Source organism: Carettochelys insculpta, chromosome 6 (genome assembly GCF_033958435.1).
Source record: "Carettochelys insculpta isolate YL-2023 chromosome 6, ASM3395843v1, whole genome shotgun sequence".
Lineage (NCBI taxonomy): Eukaryota > Metazoa > Chordata > Testudines > Carettochelyidae > Carettochelys > Carettochelys insculpta.
In genome coordinates, this window is record NC_134142.1 from 64,129,659 (window position 1) to 64,153,211 (window position 23,553).

General features: G+C 40.0%; 1 protein-coding gene and 1 long non-coding RNA gene across 7 annotated transcripts in view; one reads left to right on the plus strand and one right to left on the minus strand.

Moving 5' to 3' along the window:
• TTBK2 (tau tubulin kinase 2) overlaps positions 1–23,553 on the minus strand; it is a 155,128-nt gene that overhangs the window by 19,079 nt on the left and 112,496 nt on the right. For 3 of the 5 annotated variants that reach the window (XM_074997083.1, XM_074997080.1, XM_074997079.1), the window contains exons 9-14: positions 22,398–22,523; positions 20,823–20,980; positions 19,904–20,120; positions 18,825–19,036; positions 16,662–17,265; positions 7,249–7,497 (exon numbers count right to left, since the gene is read on the minus strand). In XM_074997083.1, coding sequence (XP_074853184.1) covers positions 7,249–7,497; positions 16,662–17,265; positions 18,825–19,036; positions 19,904–20,120; positions 20,823–20,980; positions 22,398–22,523 — 1,566 coding nt within the window. The remainder of the gene's footprint in view (positions 1–7,248; positions 7,498–16,661; positions 17,266–18,824; positions 19,037–19,903; positions 20,121–20,822; positions 20,981–22,397; positions 22,524–23,553) is intronic. The other 2 variants (XM_074997082.1, XM_074997081.1) reach the window with 1 other exon arrangement.
• Positions 1–23,553, plus strand: part of LOC142014478 (uncharacterized) — a 74,772-nt gene that overhangs the window by 2,909 nt on the left and 48,310 nt on the right. Inside the window, exons 2-3 of one of the 2 annotated variants that reach the window (XR_012645955.1) lie at positions 13,093–13,243; positions 18,867–18,916. This is a non-coding gene — a long non-coding RNA (uncharacterized LOC142014478). Of the gene's footprint in view, positions 1–13,092; positions 13,244–18,866; positions 18,917–23,553 lie in introns of those variants that run through there. The other variant, XR_012645954.1, reaches the window with a different exon arrangement.

Below are 23,553 nucleotides of genomic sequence, written 5' to 3' on the forward strand. Positions count from 1 at the left end.
CTTTCACTTTTCCAGGAAAGATGTTAAAAATGCCCAAACCAGAAATCTCCCTTGTATTGCTGTACCTCTGACAACCAGCAGATGGCAGAATAGAGCAGATGTGGAATAAAATACAAGGGAAGCTTTTAAACCATTCAAATAAAAAAATCTTTCTGGTGTTGCATGGTTTTTATTTTTCTGAGGAGACACATTAGATGCCACAAGCAAGACTTAGAGCACAACATAATATCTGAATCAAACTCAGGTGGCAAGAACCAGTGGCCTGAAAAGTCCTTGGGAAGTTTAGAGTGTGTAAAGTATTTCAATTATCTTGTGAACTGAAGGGTAAAAGGGGAATGTCCCACCCTAATGTCCTTTCACCATGAATAAAGGGTGCCCTGTACAATACATTTTTCCCTAGGAGAACTCAGATGTCATAGGGGTGAACACACTCCTGACTAAATCTCAGTTTTTCTGAAAATCACTTCTAGCTGATGGAAGAGTTTTTGTTCTGTATCAGACAACCTTTCTTCCCAAATCTCAAGGGGATTCTCAGCAAGCAAGATGCAGAAAATGTCAGAATGGCATGTGTAGAGTTCTGTAGCCTTAGACACAACTTTCTGATGGAACATCTTGGATGCAGCTGGTAATTACTGAAGATGTTGGAGAGTCCATGGAGAATTCTTCAGGAATTACAACTTCCTCCCTAGTGTAGGCAACTAACAATGATGAGTTGATCCATGACCACCCTGCAGGAGCCAAGGAATGAGACTGATGGCTACACAGGCTTGGAATCCACACAAGATAATAGCCACAAGGCGGCTGGAGGAAGACTTTCCACTTGCAAGACAAGAATAAAATATAAGACAACTGGAAAGGAGTGACTTCTAAAGGTCATAAACATTTCATTGTTGTTGAGCATTAACCTGTATGCTCCACTGAGGAGGGAAAGCTCAGGGTCTGTGCTCTAGCATAGACTTAAGAGAACAATAACTGGTTTAACATGCAAAAACATTACAACTAATATTTTGCACTTGTATAGTGCCTTTTCTCTGTCATTAATTAAAATTTAATCCCTGTGAAATAACAAAGTATAATTATGCCATGACGTAAGTCTCTCTTAGACAGAGAGCTACTAACTGACTTGCCCATGATCAATATAGTATTCAGGACTTTATACACTAAGAGGTTTTGCCAATATATTTATACTGTTAAAGCTATATTTGAAAACCTTTAAGTGCGGACAGTTATAGTGGGTGTAAAATTGGTTATACCAACATAAATTATGTCAGTTCCACTGACAGCAATTAACTATATTAACATAAGCTCAGTTTTACCTATATAGCTACATCTGTTCTAGTATGGCTATACAAGTTAAACTGCCCCACATCTTATCAATTTATCTACAGCAGTAAACTTTTGTGTGTTTACCAGGCCTTAGTGGCTAAGTTAGGAATAGAATCCAGGAGTTCTGATTCCCAGTCTTCTGTGCTAATCACTAGAAATCATTTTCCTCCTAATTATTACAGGTGGACCTTCCTGGTTTGGCATCCTCAGGACCGCTTAGGAGTTTGTTGGTCCCAGGGAGGTCAGGCCACTCCGGGCCAGCCCCGCTCCAGCTGGTTGGGTTCTCTGACGCCCACAGCTCCATACCCAGGGCTGGTGGGGTTCTGCACCCCTGGCAGCCAGTGGCTCCATGCTGCTGGTGCCTTCCTACCCCAGGCCACAGGGGTCTGTGTCCCCAGAAGCCAGCAGCTCTGTATCCCTGGATGATGGGGCTCCCTGCCTCTGGCTGGCAGCAGCTCTGCACTGCCAGCTGCAGAAGCTTCCTGCTCTGGGCCAGGGGCTCTGTTCCCAGCCAGGAGGGCTGCCTGCTACCAGATTGAGCTCCCAGCCACTGGCAACCTTTGTGACTGGAGCTCTCTGGTCCATCAACATCTGGTGTTTGCACGTTGCCAGACCAGAGTGTCCCAGAGAAGAGAAGTTCAACCACTATCATTACTAGCTTTTCCCTACAAACTCTATGATGCAGCTGATTGGTGTCTCAGATCAGAAGTACAGGGGTGTTAACCATCATCTCACACAACTGCAAAATTTTAAATATGTCTCAGAAATTAATGCTGATCAAACTAAGGGTCAGATAAATGAGATATTTTCTCCCCACCCCCGACGTTGAATTGTCAGAAATTAATTTGCTTCTCTTATAGGCCTAAATCCTCTGTCCTCCACAGCATAATTTCCCATGTTTATACTAGATAACATATAGTTTGAGATTATTTGTTCTGCTTTTCTTTTCTTCCTGCTGAATATTCTTTTCAACGTATTGTCCATTTCTTGAAGAAGGAAAAAAAAATCTTGAATAGATAGGAGACATCTGTGATGGGGTTCAGGGGTCCCCCTGCACTGCACCCCGCCCGCTGGCAGGAGAGACTCTCACTCAGCAGGCACAACAGCAGGTTTATTAGGCAACAGATGTCCAGTTTCTCACAGAAGCAACAGCATAGCAGCCAGAGACAGTCCTTCCAACCTGTCCTGGGGGGGAAGACCCCGAGGGGTGCCCCTCTGGGGTGTAGCTTTCCCCCTCCTCCGGCTGGCTGCCTTCCAGCTCTCCCTTTTCCTCCCTCAAACTGCCGCCCCCGATTCAAAACCCAGCTCAGCTCCTCCCTGCTCTTTGTTCAGGCAGAGGTGTTATCTGCCAGTTGTAGCCGCAGGGTCATCCTTAGCCACTGGGAGCTGCTGCTTGCCTCGGACATCCAGCCTGACTCACACATGCACCCCCCCCCCACTCCATCACAACATCTATTAAGAAATCTTAACAACTCCCTCCACTCTCCTCCCCTTAAACCTTGGGAGACAGATTCAATCACAGGGTCCCCTTGGAGTTATTACCTGGTATGCTGGTCATACCACTGGGCCCAGCAACCTGCCTTCTGGGGTGCCCAACCACTCTGTCTTGCTGAGCCAGATGCTCCAGTCTCCCTCAGCCACAGCACAGAGTGGGGCAACAACCCCTGAACAGCAGATTATAATAGGGATAAGTAGGATGGCAAGATGTGCAAGAGTGGAATTGGCTCCCTTTGGCCAGGTCTACAATAGGGGATAAAATCAATTTAAGATGCGCAAATCCAGCTACAAGAATTGCAGAATTAGAGTCTAAGTATCTAAAATCAATTTCTGCCACTGTCCAAACAGCAGGAGGTTGATGGGAGAAACTCTCCCATTGACTTCCCTTACTCCTAGCAACTGCCAGGCCAGGGTTGATGGCAATGCCATGACAGTTTGAGTTAGTGCATCCCCCCTAGGCGTGCTAAATCAAGTCCTGGAAGATCAATCACCAGCAACTCGATCTTCCCATAAGTGTAGACATACTCTCAGATACATATCAGTTAAAAAATAAAATTAATCATTTTACGTAGTGCTTGTTTTTCTTTCTTTTCTCTCAACCACTGGGCGCACACACCTTTCCTCTGATATTTGACTTGTCCTTCACTGCATAAAGCTAGTAATGGCTATATGTAAATTCTATTATTATTGCTATTTACTCCACTAATCTTCACTCTGACTGCGATTCAAAAAAGCTCCCCGAGGAGGGGAGAATGGGCCAGAGGAACTTGTCACTATAAATGGATACTTTCACTGCAGGTGGTACAGGGCTTATAAAAAATTAGGAGGCTCACACTAACTGCCTTGTTGCCCTTAACTGTTTTTTCATTAATTTACAATTTGGAAAGTCTGTACTCTGGCACAGCTAACTTACCACTGCTATAAATCTGAATATTTCATTGCACCAAAGATGGATATGCTAAAACATGCATAACAAATGCCTCTATTCTCATAGAATTATAGAACGCTAGAACTGGAATGGACCTCGAGAGGTCATCGAGTCCAGTCCCTGCCCTCACAGCAGGACCAAGCACCACCTAGACCACCCCCGACAAATGTCTACCTCAACTGCTCTTAAATATCTCCAGTGATGGAGATTCCACAGCATCCCTAGGGAATTTATTCCAGTGTTTCACCACTCTGACAGTTAGGAAGATTTTCCTAATGTTCATCCTAAACCTCCCTTACTGAAGTTTAAGCCTCATTGCTCCTTGTCCTATCCTCAGAGGCCAAGGAAAACAATTTTTCTCCCTCCTCCTTGTAACCCTCTTTTAGGTACTTTAAAACAGCTATCCTGTCCCTTTCTAAATTTTCTCTTTTCTAAACTAAACAAGCCCTGTTTTCAGTCTTCCCTCAGGGCTCATGTTCTCTAAACCTTTAATCGTTCTTGTTGCTCTTGTCTGGACCTCCTCCAATTGCTCCATGTCTTCCTTGAAATGTGGTTCCCAGAACTGGACATAATACTCCACTTGAGGCATAATCAGCACAGAGTACAGGAGAGGAATGACTTCTCATATCTTGCTCACAACTCTTCTTTAAATGCTTCCCAGAATCATGTTGCTCTTTTTGCAACAGCATTACACTGTTAACTCATATTTAGCTTGCGGTCCATTATGATCCCCTAGATCTCTTTCTGCAGTACTCCTTCCTAGACAGTTGCTTTCCACTTTGTATATTTGAAGCCAACTGTTCCTTCCTAAGTGGAGTACTTTGCATTTGGCCTTATTTAACTTCATCCTGTTTCTCCATTTCTCCAGATCACTTTGAATTCTGACCCTATCTTTCAAAGCAGTTGCAATCCCTCCCAGGTTGGCATCATCTGCAAACTTAACAAGTGTACTCGCTATGCCAATATCTAAATAATTGATGAAGTCATTGAATAGAACTGATCCCAAAACAGACCCCCACTTGTTATGTCCTGCCAGCATGACTGCAAACCATTAACAACCACTTTCTGAGACGGGTTATCCAGCTAGTTATGCACCCACCTTGTGGCAGCCACCTCTATGTTGTATTTCCCTCATTTATTGATAAGATCATGCAAGACCATACCAAATGCCTTACGAACGTCTAGGTATATGACATCCATCCTCCCTTACCCCTTAAACAAGACTTGTTATCCCTTAAAAGAATGCTATCAGATTGGCGTGGCATGATCTGTCCTTTGCAAATCCATGCTGGCTTTTACCTATTACCTTATTTTCTTCCAGATATTTGCAGACCAATTCCTTAATTACTTGCTCCATTTATTTTTCCCAGCACAGAAGTTAAACTGACTGGTCTGTAGTGCCCTGGGTTGTACTTATTTCCCTTTTTAAAGATGGGCACTATACTTGCCCTATTCCAGTCTTCTGGAATTTCCCTGGCCTTCGATGACTTTTCAAAGATGATAGCTAAAGGCTCAAACACCTCCTCTAGCAGCTCCTTGAGTGTTCTAGGATGCATTCCAAATTTTCTGATATTTTTTCTTCCTCCTCACTGAGTAGTGGGGGCCTACCCTGTCCCTGGTAGTCTTCCTGTTTCTAATATATTTATAGAGTGTCTTCTTGTTACCCTTTATGTTTCCAGCTAGTTTGAGCTCATTTTGTACCTTTGCCTTTCTAATCTTGCCCCTGCATATCTGTATTGTTTGCTTATATTCATCATTTGTAATTTGTCCTACTTTCCACATTACATACAAGTCTAGGTCCAGTGCATCAAAAAGTAAATGGGACTCTGCTCACTGCAAATAAAACAAGGATACTTTGTGTATGTAGTACCTTCTGCAACTGATGAAAGCCAAACCCTCAGGTAGGTCAGAAATTTCAAACATTACTGTTGGGAAAGAAATATACAAAACTACCTATCGGGTACTATGGTAGCTAACTGTACTTACACTGCTTTATATCTGTGATGGAAATAACTGAAGCTAAACTATACACGTACATCTAAGAAAATGAGGCCAATCTGCATCTTGGGATACAAAGTAACTTCTAAGAAACATTGCAGCATTAAAGCATAACATTTAATGAGTTTATTTCACTAACATTTTCCTTCCTAATAAATACACTTCAACCATTATGATGAACTGGGTATTCTGACTTCCAATGTTTCACAATACAAGCAATCTCGGACCTGGCACTTTCTACCTGGCAGCACATCTGCCCATTTGCAAGCAGCTGGGGTTGAGCTGAGAAGAGATCACATTCTATGTGAAGATGAAAAACAGCTTTGTGCTGAAGAGGAAATACTGATTATTGGATTAGCTGACAATTCTGATATAAATATAGCTACAGTACTGCTTGTCTTGTTATTGCCATCATTGTCCTATTAAACTACTGAGAGAAGCTACCTATTAAAACAAATTTGTGCATCCTTTATAGAAAAAGCAAATATAGCTATATAATGTTTATACTAAATATGCAGGAAACAGAAGACAATATGGAAATTCTTTTTAGTCTAGATTAACCATTTAAGGTAGAATAATGAGGGATGAGATGCTTGAATCTATGTGCAATCAATGTTACATCACACTGCTTTAATAGTTCTTGCAAGCTGAAGCTGCTTAGCAAATCTCAAACATCATCTTTGTGACCACAACACAAATTATGAGACACAAAGTATAATTCTGAACTCTAATTTCTTTCTTACTGGAAAGAAGCTGCAAAATGTGGACATAGCAGAGAACATTGAGGACCCACATTTCCCTATTAGCTTTGCCATTAGCACTTCTCATTGATTGTTCCCAACATTACTTTACGTACTGGAGGCAAAGCAATGTTTTTAGATTGCTAGATGTTACAGATTCCCAAAGAAAGCGCACTGTTGGTTCCTGTTACTATTTTTCTACACTAAAACTCTTCTGTGCAGACCAAATTGTATATTCCTTCCTCACAGTTCACTGGATGTTCCTAAATGTTCCCAACTTCACAAATGGAGAGTTCTTGACCTTATTTTTAAAATCAAATTTCCAGTTCCTAGATTATGCTTCCATCTTTTCTCACTGAAATACCTTGGAGGGACCTGAATCTATCCTCACCAGTAACAGTAGATCTATAGGAGCTCCTGATCATGACTTCCCAAACAATACTTGCTTTTATCTTTTCCAGAAATAATAGCCTCTAGGTGTTTCTAACTATCCTGTCCTCTGAAAGATTAGTATTGCTTACTCTGTTTTTACCTCTTTTGGTGGTACTGATTTATCTTTCTCAGGAAATGTTTCTGACTCTTTCTTTGATGAAATGCACTAGTGCTCCTTCAATGGATCTTCTCAAAAACCTTTCCCAAGAGGTATTTTACAGCAGCAAGATTAGTGCTTTACTGTGCTTTGCAAAGCAGCTTTGAACCTTACAACTTAGCAAATGACTGACAGTGCAAATGCTTTTATGAAGATGAAGACGTATTCACCTGTTGGAGTTGTGCTTTTGAGATGCGAATGACAGGGGGAAACTTGTTGCCACTGAGGATGACAGGAAGTTGCCTACGGCCAGTTGAGCGGGAAGAGGAGGAACGGCTCTCTGTTGACTGATTCCTGGGTAACCCAGCCTCTTTCTTAGGGTCCAAGTGGGAAGACAGAAGGGCTATAGGGCTCAGGGTGCAGTGGATGGGACTTGAAATTCTTGGAGTGGAGAAATGCAGCATGAGAGATGAGTTGAGCTGTGAGAACAACATGGTGGGGAAAATTTTTTTTCAAATATACTATTTTCAACAATTTATTTTTGACCTGCTCCTGTGTTGTATTCTTACCATGCCAGAACCAAATCTCTCTTTCAGTCTAAAATATGATAATTTAAGATGTATATAAAATCCAAAGCCTTCAGATTCATCATATATTTTAAAAAAAAATTAATATCACAATAGAAATGAGCATCCTTTTTCTCTTTGGTGATCATTCAGATACCCAGCAAATATACATACAGGATACAGAGAAACATTAAGCAAAGAAACAGATGCAAAGATAAAGTATGCATGGAATTGTTGATCATCTCACTGGTCATTGCAATTGTCTAACATGGCAATGATGTTTTTTGACCAAACTATTTGGCAGATCACTACACAGCATGCTTTACAACTGTGGTCGTACCAAAGCACAATGACACTTCTGAAGCACTAAACTCTTAAGGATAAGCTATGAGGCTAAAAGCAGTGATTTCTGGGAAATTTCCAAATCATGGCATGAAATTAGAGGGACAAACCAAAATGCTGACGCTATCGCAATAGTGGCTTCCTCCATTGTCTGGATCAGACCTGATCTTAAGATTTCATCCCAAATATTGCAACCAATAGGCAAAACAAACTTTGGAAAGAGCATGGATGGCTGTAGTGTATGGAATAGGCAACATACAGGAACTGCAAGAACCAAACCTTCCAGCTAATCGTTTTTGAAACACCTTTGCACTTAGGGCAGACAAAGCTCCACTAAACCCTATAGCCCTGGGTTACACAACTCTCATCATCATCATCATCATCAACCATGGGCTCAACTCCCACGGGCTCAACTCCCACTGGTGTCCAATGCCTCCCTCATTATTTCCTTCCATCTTTCCCTGTCCAGTACAGAGTGATTTAGTTTCTGTAGACTAGCTCCGCACCAATCTACTATATGATCTACCCATTCTCTGTGGGGTCTGTCTCTCCTATTCAAACCACCCATTATGTTGAATACCAGGGTCTTGACTTTTCAGCTTTTGTTCTTTCTGTAGATATGCCCAAATAGCTGTAGCTTCTTTTGTATAACCTTCTACAGTAGGTTCTCTTTCAGCTGTATCTTCCTATATAATTCCTCACTGGTGACTTTCTGCATCCATCCTATTCTCAGGATCTTTCTAGAACAACTCCTCTCGAATGCAAATATTGTTCTCTTTGTTTGTCATCACCCACGGCTCACATCCATACAACATGCTGCTGAATACACAAGTTTTCAACATGCTCAGCTTCATTCCTAAGCTAATCCTTTTGCTTTTCCAGATCTTATCCATTGCCTTCAAACTCACCCTTCCTTTTGCCATTTCTAGTTGCTACTTCCTTCTTACAATCTAGATCATACATCACGTTGCTCCCTAGATACATAAACATCTTCATCACACACCTAGGGAGAGCAATGGACAAGATCAAGGAAGAGGTAGAAGGGATATCAGTACACAGGATAAGAATTAACAACTTGAGGTTTGCAGATGATATAGTTATCATCGAGGAACATGAAGAGAAGCTAGCGAGAATGGTGCAGGTGCTAAATGAGGAAAGGAAGAAGCACTGACTGATTATGAACATCAATAAAACTAAGACAGTGGTGTCTGGAGATGAAAATAGGAAGGAAGATCAGTGTAGATGGGATCAAACTAGAGAAGTTCACGTATCTGGGGAGCAACATGCACAACTCTGAAGCCAGCTAAATCTTTTCAAGTCATCATATGCAAAGAAGCAATACTGGTGAATACCTGTTGCTGAAAGTCATCAGATGAGATTATTTTTTTTATCTCTTTTTCAATTTCTTGTAGAGAAAATAAGAAAAAAGAGACATGGAAAACTCTCTTTTTAAGTTTCTTGGATTTGATTTTATCTGTTACTGCTATTTTTTCATTTCCATTGTTATTTGGAAATCCCATTTCTCTTCCTATTGTGAATGGATATGGAGAGTGCAGTGGATGTATTGCACAGTTTCCAAGGAGAAGGTGTTAGCAGCATCACTACTAGAATTTCAGTACCCAAAACATACATCTGTCATTCACTTAAAAAAAAAAAAGCCACCTATGCCCAGCCTGTCTGAACAGCAGCATGTAAAGAAGGAAATGTAAGCAAGGAACATAACTTAAAATTAAAAGAGAAAGAACTCCAAAATAAAAGGTCTGCTGTGTAGACCTGTGGGACTGGACTGGAGCCCAAGCTCCAGGGCCCCATGAGCTGTTGGGATGCCAGAGCCCAGGCCTGAATGTCTACACCAGAATTAAACAGCCCTGCATCCTGGCCCCCACGACCTGAGTCAGCTAGCACAGATGTCTAATTGTGGCATGTACATACCCTGAGACACTCCTAACAGAACGAACTCTGATGCTCCCAGGAGGCGACCAGCTGGATGCTTTTGCCAATTTCACATTCAAATTACTAGTTTCCAATAATAGTTGGGAAAGAAACAGACTGGCCCAACTTTCTTACAGTTACACAAAATAGTTGCACCTAAAAAGTAGACAGACAAATATAGTGAGGCACCCATTCCACGAGTAAAAAGACAGCAAAAGGGGGCTGGCAATGGTTGGAACACTGGTCAGGTTTTGTGGTTAGAACACAGAGCTTAGGTCCAGAACTGGAGTAACAGGATAGATACCAGAGCCAAATTTCAGGGCTTGGTTATCCTAAGTAAGGCAAGACTGTGGTCAAGGTAGAAGCAGGGCTGAGTATGAGGTAGGAACAGGTTTGCAACCTGGACAGAACATGGTGGTTACGTCTATCTGCTGATAGGAATAAGAGGATTTCGAAAAGGACCCCCATCTGGACAAGCCGCGCGGCAGTGAAAAGCAGCAATTTTGAAGAGTCGCGTCTGGCAGCATGCTAATGAGGTGCTGAATATGCATTTCAGTGCCTCATTATTAATCTTCAAAATGGCTATTTGCATGGCCATTTTGAAGTTTTGTGCTAGTGTAGACATGGCCAGCAGGAACACAGTTTGGAAGAAGCAGAGTTGCGGGTATCAGAATCACAGGTGAATGCTTTCAGAAACTGTTGAACTACTGTTGCTTTCGAGTTAAAGAGCTGACTTACAGACTCTTCCAGTGAGGCCACCTCCTGAAAGGAGCCTTGCATCTGTTCCAAGTCCTGATGGACCATAAGAACTGGAGTGCATGTGGACTGCAAGATGCCTTAACCAATAACAGATTTGTTGGTCTCTCTTCCTTGCTCCTTTCAACTTTGTTGTATCCTATTACTAAGGGGACAAGAAACAAGAAGGCAAGTATCCTGTCTCTCACAGATGAATATCTTGAGCCTGGCAGTGCTCTGCTATTATGCTAAAGATGTCCAGCATAGTCAATGGGACAATTGCCAGCAGTTTATTTTCCTCCATCCACTCCTTACTCCACAATGACCCATTTGCAATCCACATATCCCCCTGCCTGAACCATGAGGGTACCCAACATGATTGAGTTCCAACTGCAGAATGACTTCTTCTGTCATAAGTGTTGTGCTTATGTTCCAGAGGGACAATCTACACCTCAAGTACTGAAATTATGCCACAGTTTTGCACTTGAGGGTCATTGTGGCCAAGCCTTAGAATCTCATCTCAAGGAGCTTCTCCTTACCTCAGAGCTCAAAAACCTTTAAGAGGGTTTGACAACTACTGTTTCTATTGTTATTTTGTAAACCAAAACCAACCTTAAGGGACGGAAGAATATCCTCTACCAAAGAGAGGTATCTAACCAAGGGAGGTATAAATACTGGTGTTTGAAAATGACTAACAGGATTTCTGAAGTGACTTTATAGTTCACTTTTGGCAACTCATAACTGTTTAATTGAAGGATTACAACCATTTAGATTGTCCACTGCTATGAATCAATGAATCAATGAGGTGGTAAAATTTGCAGATGGTACACTATTGCTCAACACAGTAAACTCCAGAGCAAACTGTGAAGAGCTCCAAAAGGATCTCACAAAAGTGAATAAGAGGACAAGAAAATGGAAGATGAAATTCAATGCTGATAAATACAAATCAATGCACATTGGAAAACATAATCCCAACTATACATATAAAATGATAGGGTCCAAATAAGCTATCATCACTCAAGAGAGCTTGGAGTCACTGTGCACAGTTCTCTGAAAACATCCACTCAGTGTGCAGCAGCAGTCAATAAGCAAACAAATGTTGGGAACCATAAAGAAAAAGATACATAAGACAGAAAATATCTATTGCCTCTGTATAAATCTGTGGTATGCCTGCATCTTGAACACCGCGTACAGAAGTGTTCACCTCATTTTGAAAAAGATATATTGGAATTGGAAAAGGTTCAGAAAAGTGAAACAAAACTGATTAGATATGGAATGGCTGCCATATGAGGAGAGATTAATAAAACCGGGATTTTTCATCTTGGAAATAGAGATGATTAAGGGGGGATACGATAGAAATCTACAAAATCATGACTGATACAGAGAAAGCAAATAAGGAAGTGTTATTTACTCCTATATATAACACAAGAACTAGGGGTCACCAAATGAAATTAATAGGCAGCAGATTTAAAACAAACTACATTAAGCCTTTCTTCACAAAACACACAGTCAACCTGTAAAACTCTGTGCCTGAGGATGCTGTGAAGGCCAAGACTTTAACCGGGTTCCAAAAAGAACTAGATAAATTCATGGAGGTATGTCTGTCAATGGCTATGAGCCAGAATGGGCAGGGATGACGTTCCTAGTCTGTTGGTCAGGGCTAACAGTGGGCAAAGAGGATGGGTCACTTGATGATTACCTGTTCTGTTCAGTCCCTCTGAGACACCAGATAGTGGTCACTGTCAGAAGACAGAATAATGAGCTAGATGGATCTTTGGTCTAACCCAGTATGGCTGTTCTTATGTTCTAAATATACAATATCCAAAGGGTTCTTTAAAAGGAAAGAAAACTGATTACAGCTACCTATATGTCATTCATCTGACATTACCAGTGGCTTGTGATATAAAATTCACGTACTAAAGCTTTCTGTAGTGGAGAGCAGCAAGCCTAAAGCTATTCTCTGTAATGAAAGCAGAGTAAACTTGAGTCAGAATGCTGTATTGCAGCAACCCAACAGCACTCCTTGGTTTTCAAAGGACAGAAGGAAGCAAACAAAACTCAGACTCTCTCTACGGTGGAAACAGCAGCTCTAAATCATGAATGATATCCAGATAAGTGAAAGCGTATGTATAAAAAACAGTTTCAGGGGTTATCAGCCATGAAAACAATCAACTAAAATTGAGCATCAGTCCTGACAACATTTTTTTAACTAATTTAAAAATCACTGAGACTGGACAAACACAAAAACATGAAAAATGTCATTTCAGAGATTCAGTTTTCTAACTACGTGATAGAGTATGGCTGTAAACAAAAAAGTAAAGCTGTAAAAATTACAGTTTCAGTGCATGCAGTCTCTCTCTCTCTCTCTCTCAATGATTTCCAATTCTAATTTGTTCAATTTGTGGATCAGGTGATTAAATACATCTTTTAACTGTTACATCACAAGAACAGTCAAGGATCTAAAAATAAAGTGCTCTTTTCCTTCTCAATTATCTCTAGGGACAACACTACAGTCTTTGAAGTCAATGGGATTGCAAGGTTATAACTGAGAAAAAAATGACTTGAAAGAATAAGAATGAAATTGATTGTTGATGACTGAGGCAGAACAGAAACAAGTTCATTTTCTCTTAGCTGCCAGGCTTCTGAAGTGGTAAGAGGAATATATATATATATTTTTTCTTTTCAGTAAATCCAACAGCTGTGACTTGGACACAGAGGAAGAAAATCATCTGTGCAAGAAAGTGGCATTTTACATAGTTACTTTCCTGATTGTAACAATTGCACTAATCACCACTACAGTAACTAACCCAGAGAGAGTTAATACATTTATAAAATATGGCAACAATAAACCCATGGAATTTAAAACTATATTTTGGACTGACTTGTAACCAAATGCTCCATGCATAAACGTGTTCTTCCACTTATAGGAAAAGTGCTTTGATACGAAAAAGTAAAATTGTATAACCTGTTTTAATTTGAACTGGCAAACAGACTATGAAGGGATACAAGAATTGTTTTGTCTGAACAGGAGTTTTTGTTGCAACTTATTAGCAGGTGCTTTCTCTCTCTAGATCTATAATATAGACAAAATAATTATAAAATAATTAATCTGACCAACACCTGTTTATAACTAAGCAACACATATTACAACTTCACATATGGGTATTCGTTCTCATTATATTTTAAAAAAATACTTGATTAAAAATGAAAAATATTTGAAGTAAGCTTATATAGTATGACTCCTCTGGTGGGAGTGGCTGAATACACTTGGATCTAGGTCTCACGATCTGTTGTGCCCAAGCATATGCAATTATCCTGACAGTTTTCACTGGCCCCATATTATTGCTAATGAGCTCTGTTGTGGGTTTTGGTGGTGGGGGGTTGTGTGCATGTGCATTTCCCACTTACTGTTCTTACATAAATATTTCTCCTTCCACTTACCAACTCTACCAATTTTCTATATTCATGTACTCTGTCTCTCTCCTTCCCACACACAATCATAGCTGTTTCATCACCTTCAATCAATAAGTTCTTCACAAGAGACACAGAACAAATTCAGATGCCGGAGACAATCAGATGGGATGTTCAATGACAAGAAAACAAAAAAGCAATGCTATGGAAATAAGCAACCAGAAATCTGGAATGCGGGTGCAGAAAACACACATCTGCTGTCAATTTTGACTTCCTATAGTTTGCCACAAGGCTATGACTATCATTGGAAAAGCAATGCAAAAAGCTACATAATTTTTTCCAAATAATTTCTGATCTTTCAGCTTTGCTACATGGTCTGGACCATGAAACAGATACAGGGACAAGACAAAGTGATTCCTTATTGTCGAAAGCATCTTATGTTCAATGTTCTTAGAACAATGTTCAGAATCGTCTTCCCAAAGGAGGAAACGGAATTGTTTCAGAACTTCAATTAAATCCCCTGCCCCCAGGCCTAAGGTGACCATCCGTCCCATACTGGCTGGGACAGTCCCACATTTGGGATGCCAAAAAGATGTCCTGACTTATTTTTAAAAAGGGGCTAATTGTCCCATATTTGGGCTTTCCCGTGCCCACCTCTGCTCTTTTCCACAAGCTGCGCCTGCTGGTGGGAGTCACTTCCTCCAGCCTTGGGGGGTGTCCCTGATGCTTCCCTGGGCTATGGGGAAGGGCTGGTGGCTGCCGCCTCCCGAGGGAGCACTTGGGGCTGCCATTTCCCCAGGGGAGGGCCGGTGGCTGCCACTTTCCCCAGGCTCCTGAAGAGCACAGGCAGCTGCCGTGTCCTTCCCAGCTCCCAAGGGACTGATGGAGGCAGGAGGGGACACGGAAATATGGGCACCCTACCCAGGCCCAACCTCAATCCCACCTACTGTGCTATTTTTTATATCTAGGTGCATTTTACTCCTTTTTACTGACACTATTTGGTTCTGTACTATTATGAAGAAATTATATTCTTTGGTGCAAATTTTGCTCCTAGTCACTGATGCAACATAACTGAAATCTGCATCAATAAGAAAAAATTGTCTTTTGCCTATTTCATAATTTTTCACAGGGGAACATGGTCTAAATTAAATTAGAAAACAACAAAATATCATTAAGTTGCATTTAAGGCTCTTATGATTACACCAACAATTCTCAGAGTGGTAGCCTTCATAGTCTCTATTCTCAAAAACAATGAGAAATCCTGTGGCACCTTATAGACTAACAGATTTATTGGAGCGTAAGCTTTGGTGGGCAAAGACCCACTTCATCAAACAATTCTGTCGCCAAACTTATCACTCATCTTATCCAGAAACATTTTTTTAAAATCACCAGCATTCAAATAAGCTTTGCTCTACCCCTGGATTTCCTTTACTATTTTAGGCCTGATTAAGCACCAATTTAAGTTAATGCTAGCCTTGTCTTTGACATTATTGTGAATTCAACAAGTCTGCTACATACATTTTAAACAGCATACATTTGGATAACTGAATACTGGCATGTATTATTTGTTTTGGGGTATAAAGTTGTGACAGAAATAGCTTCTGTTTTAATGTACTCCAGATATTTTTTCTATCTGGCATAAGAGTAATATTTAGTTTGTGTTCAGACAGTAGCATTTGATCTAGCAAGTGTAAGAGGTAAGAACTAAAATCACCAAGTCCTGAGTCCCTGTACCCTAGTTTAACCACTAAACAACACTGCCTCTCTGAGTAAGAAAGGGGAGAAAAAGTCTGAGGGAGCATTATTTGGTGATAGAGATATGTGAAGGTGCACAAAAACTACTGTGAACTGTGCAGGTGAGGGATACATGACAAAGAAAAGAGAAACACACCAACAGGAGAGTTAGCAGAGAAATCTTTTGGGCAATCTGTCTAGCAGACATTTCAGTGAGAGAGACAGATGCAAGCAATTACAGAACTATTTCAGGAGTGGGAAGTATCAGTGGAGTTAGAGAAGCTTGCAGGGAACTGTAACTGGTGCAAAAGATATGAGATTGTAGAAACATAAATACTACAGTGTCCATGCACTAGAAGTCCCTAAGGTCAATAAACAAATTATAGCCAGTCAAAGAAGGAAGCCAAGAACTTGTTTTAGAGGCAGAAAGCAGCAGAAGGTATTGAGAAGAAAGAAACTAATCATAGGATGGAGGGATCAAAGAACTTTATTTCTCTCGTGTAATTCTAGCTTCTGCCTTTTAGACGTTCTCTACAGGACATAACATGCAGTTGCATAGTATAACACATTTGTTATACTTTCTTTTATTTACTCCTAACATACATCCATACACATGTATATACAATGTGTATATTCCATTGGTTAAAAGGTTCTTGTTAATGCATGTTTTTAAACTAAGACCACTGTTGAGGTGTGTTCACTGTTAAACCAGTAACAAACTTCTTGCAGAATTTGGACACAAATGTAGTAGATCCTGAGAAATCCCTGGTACAGAATTATGTCCCATATACCATCACCTAAAAATTCCAGAACACTGCTTGCACTTTAGCCACTGCCTTTTCATTTACTGCGTTATTCTCATATAGCTCTGAGTAAAGAGTGAAAAAATGAAAAGATATGATTACAACTATGAGTTTTCTTACCAGAGTAAGGGCTCCTTCTGCTTGTGCCTCCATTGGACTTGCAGGTGCGGCTGCAAGAAGCTGGCCGGCAGCTCTAGACATAAATTCTAATTTATCTGTAAACTGTTCGGAAGCAACAGTAGCATGATCCACAGCTAGATTTAACCCCACACTTACGGCTTCATTCTTGGTATGGACATTATTTTCTGCCCAAGTACTCAGTCTTAGCTGTTCCTCTTGGGGGGAATCTTCTAGGACTTGTAGCACCTCAGGCTCCTCATCTGAGGGACTTCCGGTTGTTTTTTGCACTAAAGCCCCATTAGTCCTGAAATCTTGCAAATCCCGCTCCTTATCTACTATCACCCATTCCTTGGAATCAACCTCCTGCCGGCAGGAGCTTAAATTGACAGCCACAAATCCATTACTAACAATGCCATCAACCTGTTCTGGAGAACTGGCTGAAGCAGGCTTAGGAGCATCAGGAAGATATTCTTCATCATAATGCCAGACATGATCAGTGCGGGCAGCTACAGTTGGAACAGATATTTTCTGAGGAAGAGAAGGTGGAGGAGCAGCAATAGCAGTTTCCTTCCCAGGACGTGCATCTTTCTGCATCTTCTGGAAGCTTAGGAGAGAAAAAAGTTACATGTTAGTTAGTTAAGAATGAACTACATTATCTGAATTGTGCCATAGGAGCCAAGATAAATTCGCCTGAGCATCGATCGCAGTGTTTCCTGTCACTTTTTAGAACTAGACTTCATCTGCTGAAACCTTCAAAATATGTGAGGAAAAACAGCTCAAAAATAACCCATAGACTTTACTTTGCAAGCACGGGCAGCATCAACCAATTGGTTTGACTATGGTAAGTCATGTGAGAGTCACTGGACAACATGCAGTTCCCTGTACAAGCCAAAGAAAACGGGGGATGAATGGGGATAAAATTAGGAATTAATTATTTTTTATTAATTCCTACATCCTAGTTACTGCTGACATCTCTTGTCAACAAAAGAAAGTTCTTAAGAATTCATATATAAATTTCATGTGTGTATTTAAACTGGGCAAGTCAGAGAGAACAGAGCATGAGATACTAGTCAAAGTGGCATCAGATGGCGAGTGCAGGGCCAGTCATTGTGTCTTACAGATCAAAAGACAAGCAATAAGATGCCTGAAACCAAATGTTTTGCATGTGAACAATAACACCTGCCAAATAAAGGCTCAACAGCAATGTTATTGAAAAAAAGGGAAGGAGGCAGAAAGGTGATAAAAGTCAGAGGAAAACTAGAAAGAGAGAATGTCAGCCCTCAGCATGAATTAGTGCCAAAACATTTCAGCCTGGATTCAGCATTTCCCTTCCTGGATCAAATGAAAAATGAAGATAAGGAAAACAAGGGTGTCATAAGAATACCCATGTACCACATCAGCTGCTTCTTCTCATAACTTTGGGTATATGTTGGAAGAGTACAGTGCTAAGTGGGGAAACAACAGAAGAAGACAGTTGAGAGGCGGGAAGCAATAGTACTGTGCAGAGCCTTGAACATAAGAAAAAGGAATTGGAATTTGATGCAGCACTTACATAATGCACTCCTCACCACTTTAGAAATGTAAAATAAAAATGAAACTACTGACAATGTATTGCAGAAACAAGCAAACTCATTACTTTATTTCACATAAATCCTGATCCTCATATATATTCCACCTTACTGGAGGAAATCTATGCCTACACCTAATTTAGTACTTGACTGTGTAATGCTTATTCAAGTTGAGTTGAACTGAATTCTATGGGTAGTCCCACTGAAATCAACAGAACTAGTTATTATGTGCTAATTAACAGAAGTGAGATAGAAATGGATCCTTAAACTAATAATTCCTTGAGGTTAGGACCTCTTCTTTAATTGTTTATAAAATGTCACAAACACTTGCAGCTTAGTGTAAATAGTAATACAGATTCAACAAAAATGCAAAATGGGATAGAAGCAAGAGATATTCCTCCAAGCAAATACTATAGATCCACTAAACATTACTGTACTAGGCATAGTTGGCAAAAGCACAGTCCAGCAACTCCATTTCTGGTTTGCACTGACCACTGTCTGTGGATAGAGGACTACAAAAAAGAAAATACAGTGTAAGCCAACAAGCCCCGCAAAAGATCCAAGCATTGAAATGAGAGAGAAATTTTCTCTTTACCAGGTCTCAAGAAATTTATCAGTGTCTGGCTTTGATTCCAAGGTCAGACGTTTCTCCAATTCAAAGCTGTGGATTGCACGTAATTTTCGCATCAGTGGGACATCCCTGTCTGGCTGAGTGGTCTCTGAGCGGACTCGAACTGGAGAACCGAGGCTTGGTGCATTAAGCATTCCATTCACTGGTCCATGGCTGTTTTCCTCCTCTGTAGAAGCCTGTGTAAATAAAGTACACTAGAAATGAAAATGTAACTCATTGGAGAGCTGATATAATGCAAGATACAACAGTGTATGCAGTATATGTAATCCTCTAAAAAAAATTCACATGATGTTCCTTCAGCAGACGTTCATATTTCATGTCATTTGTCTTCTAAGGCATCAGTCTAAATTAAAGATTAATTGCCAGCAATACTGTGGTTTTGGTTAAGTCTCAATATGGAAGAAGTCGGAAAGAAAACAATATATTTCCCAAATTTTAGATGTATTCTGATACCCATTCCTTATTTCCGGAACGCTCATCAACAGCGCACTGAATCCAGAGGCCTAAGAGCTTCTTCATATTGCTTTATGGTCAAAGCCTTTTTTCTTTAAACCAATGACAGGTTAGTCTTTGTGTAAATTCACTCTTATGCATCTCTGAGGTATGCAATACCCTTGCACTCAAAGGCTACAGCCACATGTCCATTTTATTTTGAGGTAACAACTGTTATGTCGAAATAACTTTGCAGTCGTCTACACTATACACTTGCGATTTCAAAATAAATTCAAAATAGCAGATGCTTTATTGCAAACTTGGTAAACCTTGCTGCAGGAGGCACAGTGACTATTTCAAAATAAGGCTGCTGTGTAGACATAACAAAAGCCTACAGGGTAGCTTTACGATACGGAGAAATATTTATTAGAAATTAAAAGCAGTTGTCTAAAAGCACCTCACTCTATAGATCACCTCAGTATGCCTTAGAGTACAAGGACCACTCTGATCCCCATATGCTCTCCTATTACTCATTATGCCATATTATCATGCTCCTGATGATTCCAGAAAATTGCCAAAAGAAGTTTTTTCCACTGCAGTTATATAAGTACCTTACAGAGCCCCAGCTTTATTTTGTTTCTGTTGGCATCCATCTCCTCCCAGACATCTTTTTCCTGTGGACGCTGATGCCCAGGGGATTCTGGCAGTTTTTCTGGTGAGATTCCAACAGGGATACCATTCTCCCCATCACTGAGCTGCTCATCAGGAAATACCTCATCCGTATTCTCTCGCAGCAAATCTCCTGGGATAGGTGTGGCATTGGCTATTCTACAGAGGATGAAGTGAGAAATAATGCAGTGGAAATTACTCTGGTATACTGATATGCTCAAGGCAAAGACTGCAGTGTCAAAAATTTCAAAAATGAAATATCGTACTATAAAACTGCATATATGTAACTCAGTTTTGAGAATGAAGAAAACCTTTTAAAAGCTGTTTTCCTACTGACTTTCCAATTACTTTCTGATGTTGGAAATCACATTCTTCCTGCTTCTTTATGTCAAAGACACCTTCTGATGAACATATATTTATATTTTATATCAAATTCTATTATACCATGTTCATAAAAGTACAATACTTTTCATCTTTGCCTCTCAGATTTGCAAGTAGTCCTCCTTAGTGACCTGATTTAAAACCCACTGAAGGCAACTGAAGTTTTTCATTGAGTTTGGGCTGGGGATCAAGCCGAGGTTCTCAGCAAAGCTTTGGCTAAAAGTGGAGGAGAGAATAGGAATCTTATAAAATGATTTCCTAATCCACACACATGCCAACATTCTCCACATACTGTATATTTAAGAACAGCCATACTTTTTTTTTTTTTGGGAAGGAGACGCTCAAGAGTGAGCAAAGGGAGACCTAGTATTCTGCAATATCCTAGTAGTTAACACTCCAAGAAACAGATGTAACAAATTACTTCTCCTTGGTGCTAACAGGCTGGCTTTTTAGGTTAACATGGGAAATGCCAGAACATACCCAATTGCAGCGGGGGTCAGGCGAGTATGTAACTGAGGAGTGGTTGACGTTGTTGTTGTCGTCAGAGAGCCATCAGTTCCACTCTTCTCCCAGTCAAAAGGGTCACTTTCAATGACTCCAGAAGTTTTCATACTGTTGTCAAACACAGACATGAGAAGCTACAAATAAAGAAAGGAAATGATTAATTCTTCTTTCTTTGAATAAAAGAAAGACAAAGCATGCCAAACTCAGTTTCCCCTTAAGACTTTTCTAACATCTGGTTCTCCTTTAAGACTTTATCTGACAATTAATTGTTAAAAAGACAAAATTTATCAACAAATACCCCTTCCTGTGGTTCACAATGGTGCACTAACTCTATTTATCTTGAAAATTATAAACTAGCTTAATTGCTTCTTGTACTGGTATTTTCAACCACTTCTTTAAAAAAAAAATCCTAAAAAAATTGAAGTATAAAAAATTCTAATATTCATTCAGCAGTTCAAGACAAGCTATATGGTTTGTGGAGGGGGGAAAAGCTGTACTTTGTACAGGAAAAGGAAGCAAAGGAAAACATTGGGAGGCCCATATGGGTGGTGCAAGGGAAGCCATCAGTATCTATGAAGAAATCAGCTCATCAGATTGTCTGTGAAGAAATGTGGGAGTTTCAATCACTATGGGCTTCTGTGGGAAGGGGGAGACATATCAGCACACCAGGAATGACTAATAGGTTGCAGAAAATTTTAGAAAGTTTCATTGGATATATCTGCATTGCCTCATAATTAAAACTGAAAAATTGCCTATTTCTGTTTACACAACATATTCCATGGGGCATGAACAACATTGTAATGCTCACATGACGAAAGCTTTAATGTAAAAAATCTCAGTGTTTTGCAAATGAACAGTGATATCTGTTTTGTTTTTTTAATATCTGAAATATCTTTGGCAGAAGGAAACGGAATATATTTTTACAGAACAGGAGTAATTTACACTGAAAAGTGACAGGCTTTTAAAACATCCTCACATTTGTACTGCTAATCATCATCCAACCATAGACAATACAGAATCAAGTAGGAAGAAACAAAGGAAGAACAGAAAGTTTGACCAGAGTTATACTGATTTTGATTTTATGGAATTTAGTGACGAATGACTGCAACACTTTGTTTGCTTACCAAACAAAGCAGCATCCAACTTAGCTGAACACCTGTATTGCATCAAGAAGGAGTTCAAAGCCAACACAGAACTAGCCCAAAAGGATTACAAATGATTTTTAGATCTCAGTCTGATGGGAATCCCTCCCCCCCACAATTGTAGATTAACCACCCAGCACCCTGGCTCTATCCAGCCTTCACAAAAACTAGATGACAAATACCATGGCTCATTTCGGGACATCCAGCAGATCAATGCTGTAGCCTTCCAACTTTCATAGTACCAGACTGCCAAACTTCAATGAAGTACCTGAAGGCCCTTCAAACAGCTCTATACTGGGAGAGTCTTTATCATTATGATACAGGATGCCATCAAATGAAGGAGAATTATGATAAAAAGGTGAAACATGATTAATTGAATATGAGCAAGACAAGGAAGCAATAGGCTTACCTGGTAATCAGGCTTTGTAAAATAATCTAAATTGGAGATGTGATCTAGAAAGATGTTAAATTCTTCAGGGAGATGTTTCAACATGAGCCTGTGGTCATACCTCTCCTTTATGGAGCCCACTTGCTCCTAGGAACAGTTAGCACAAAAGCATCAGCACACCTTCATTCTCCAACTGCAGAATATTCACACCATAAATCACAGGCATTAAGTATAATATTTTGGATTAGAGTTGAAGGGTGTGAAAAAAATTCTTTAGGCTAGGGCAAGACCAGAGATCCTGCCACTAGCCTTAGCACCGATGTAAAATGTCTTTTAAGACCTCCAACTGAATACTTAAAAGCTAATACAATTTTCTGTGTGTGCATGTGTTTTGATGCTGTTTGACACTACTGATTATAGTTAGATATCACAACTCCACTAGATTAATAGAGATTTAAAATCACTGTTATTCCATCTATTTCGGTTCACTTCTGATACATAATTACTTCTCTAAGTTGACTTTTTTCAGTATTTTTATTAAAGCTATTATCAGTTAGTTTGTGGTTTTCATGGTCAGAAGAACTGGAGCAGTTCTTTGTGTGGCTCATCTTCATCTACCCAAATAGCCAAATAGCCAGGTTCATCAGAAAGTGCTTTAGATTATGCCACGCATTCAAAATATGTTGAAACAAACAGTGGGTGCAGGCCATCAGAAACTGCTTTTTCTTGACATATCTCCCATAAGACTTTTGTCCAACAACATGACTACTTGGCTAATTTTGTCTAACAGCAAATACTGAGTATCTGTTTCCCATAGGAAGTATCAAACTAGAGATGAAATTTTGTACAGAAGGTTTGTGAAGGCAAAAAACACTGCTTTCAAAATAGAGCCACAGATTAATGTATATACATTATACTTGACTTCTATAATGCATCTGTAAAAACTGAGTTCTTGTCTAAATTCCCTAAATTCAGACCATTTGTAACACTCCACAGCATTTTATGCCATTACATTAGCACTGTGAAGTGAGGAGAAAAATCACAAGAAAACAGCTGTAAAATGTAACATTATAGCTTTATAAATCAATGATCCGTGGGTAGATTTTTCATAAAGGTGTTTCTGTGAAGTGCTCATCTACATCTATGTCTACACTACACCATAAAGTCGATTTTAAGG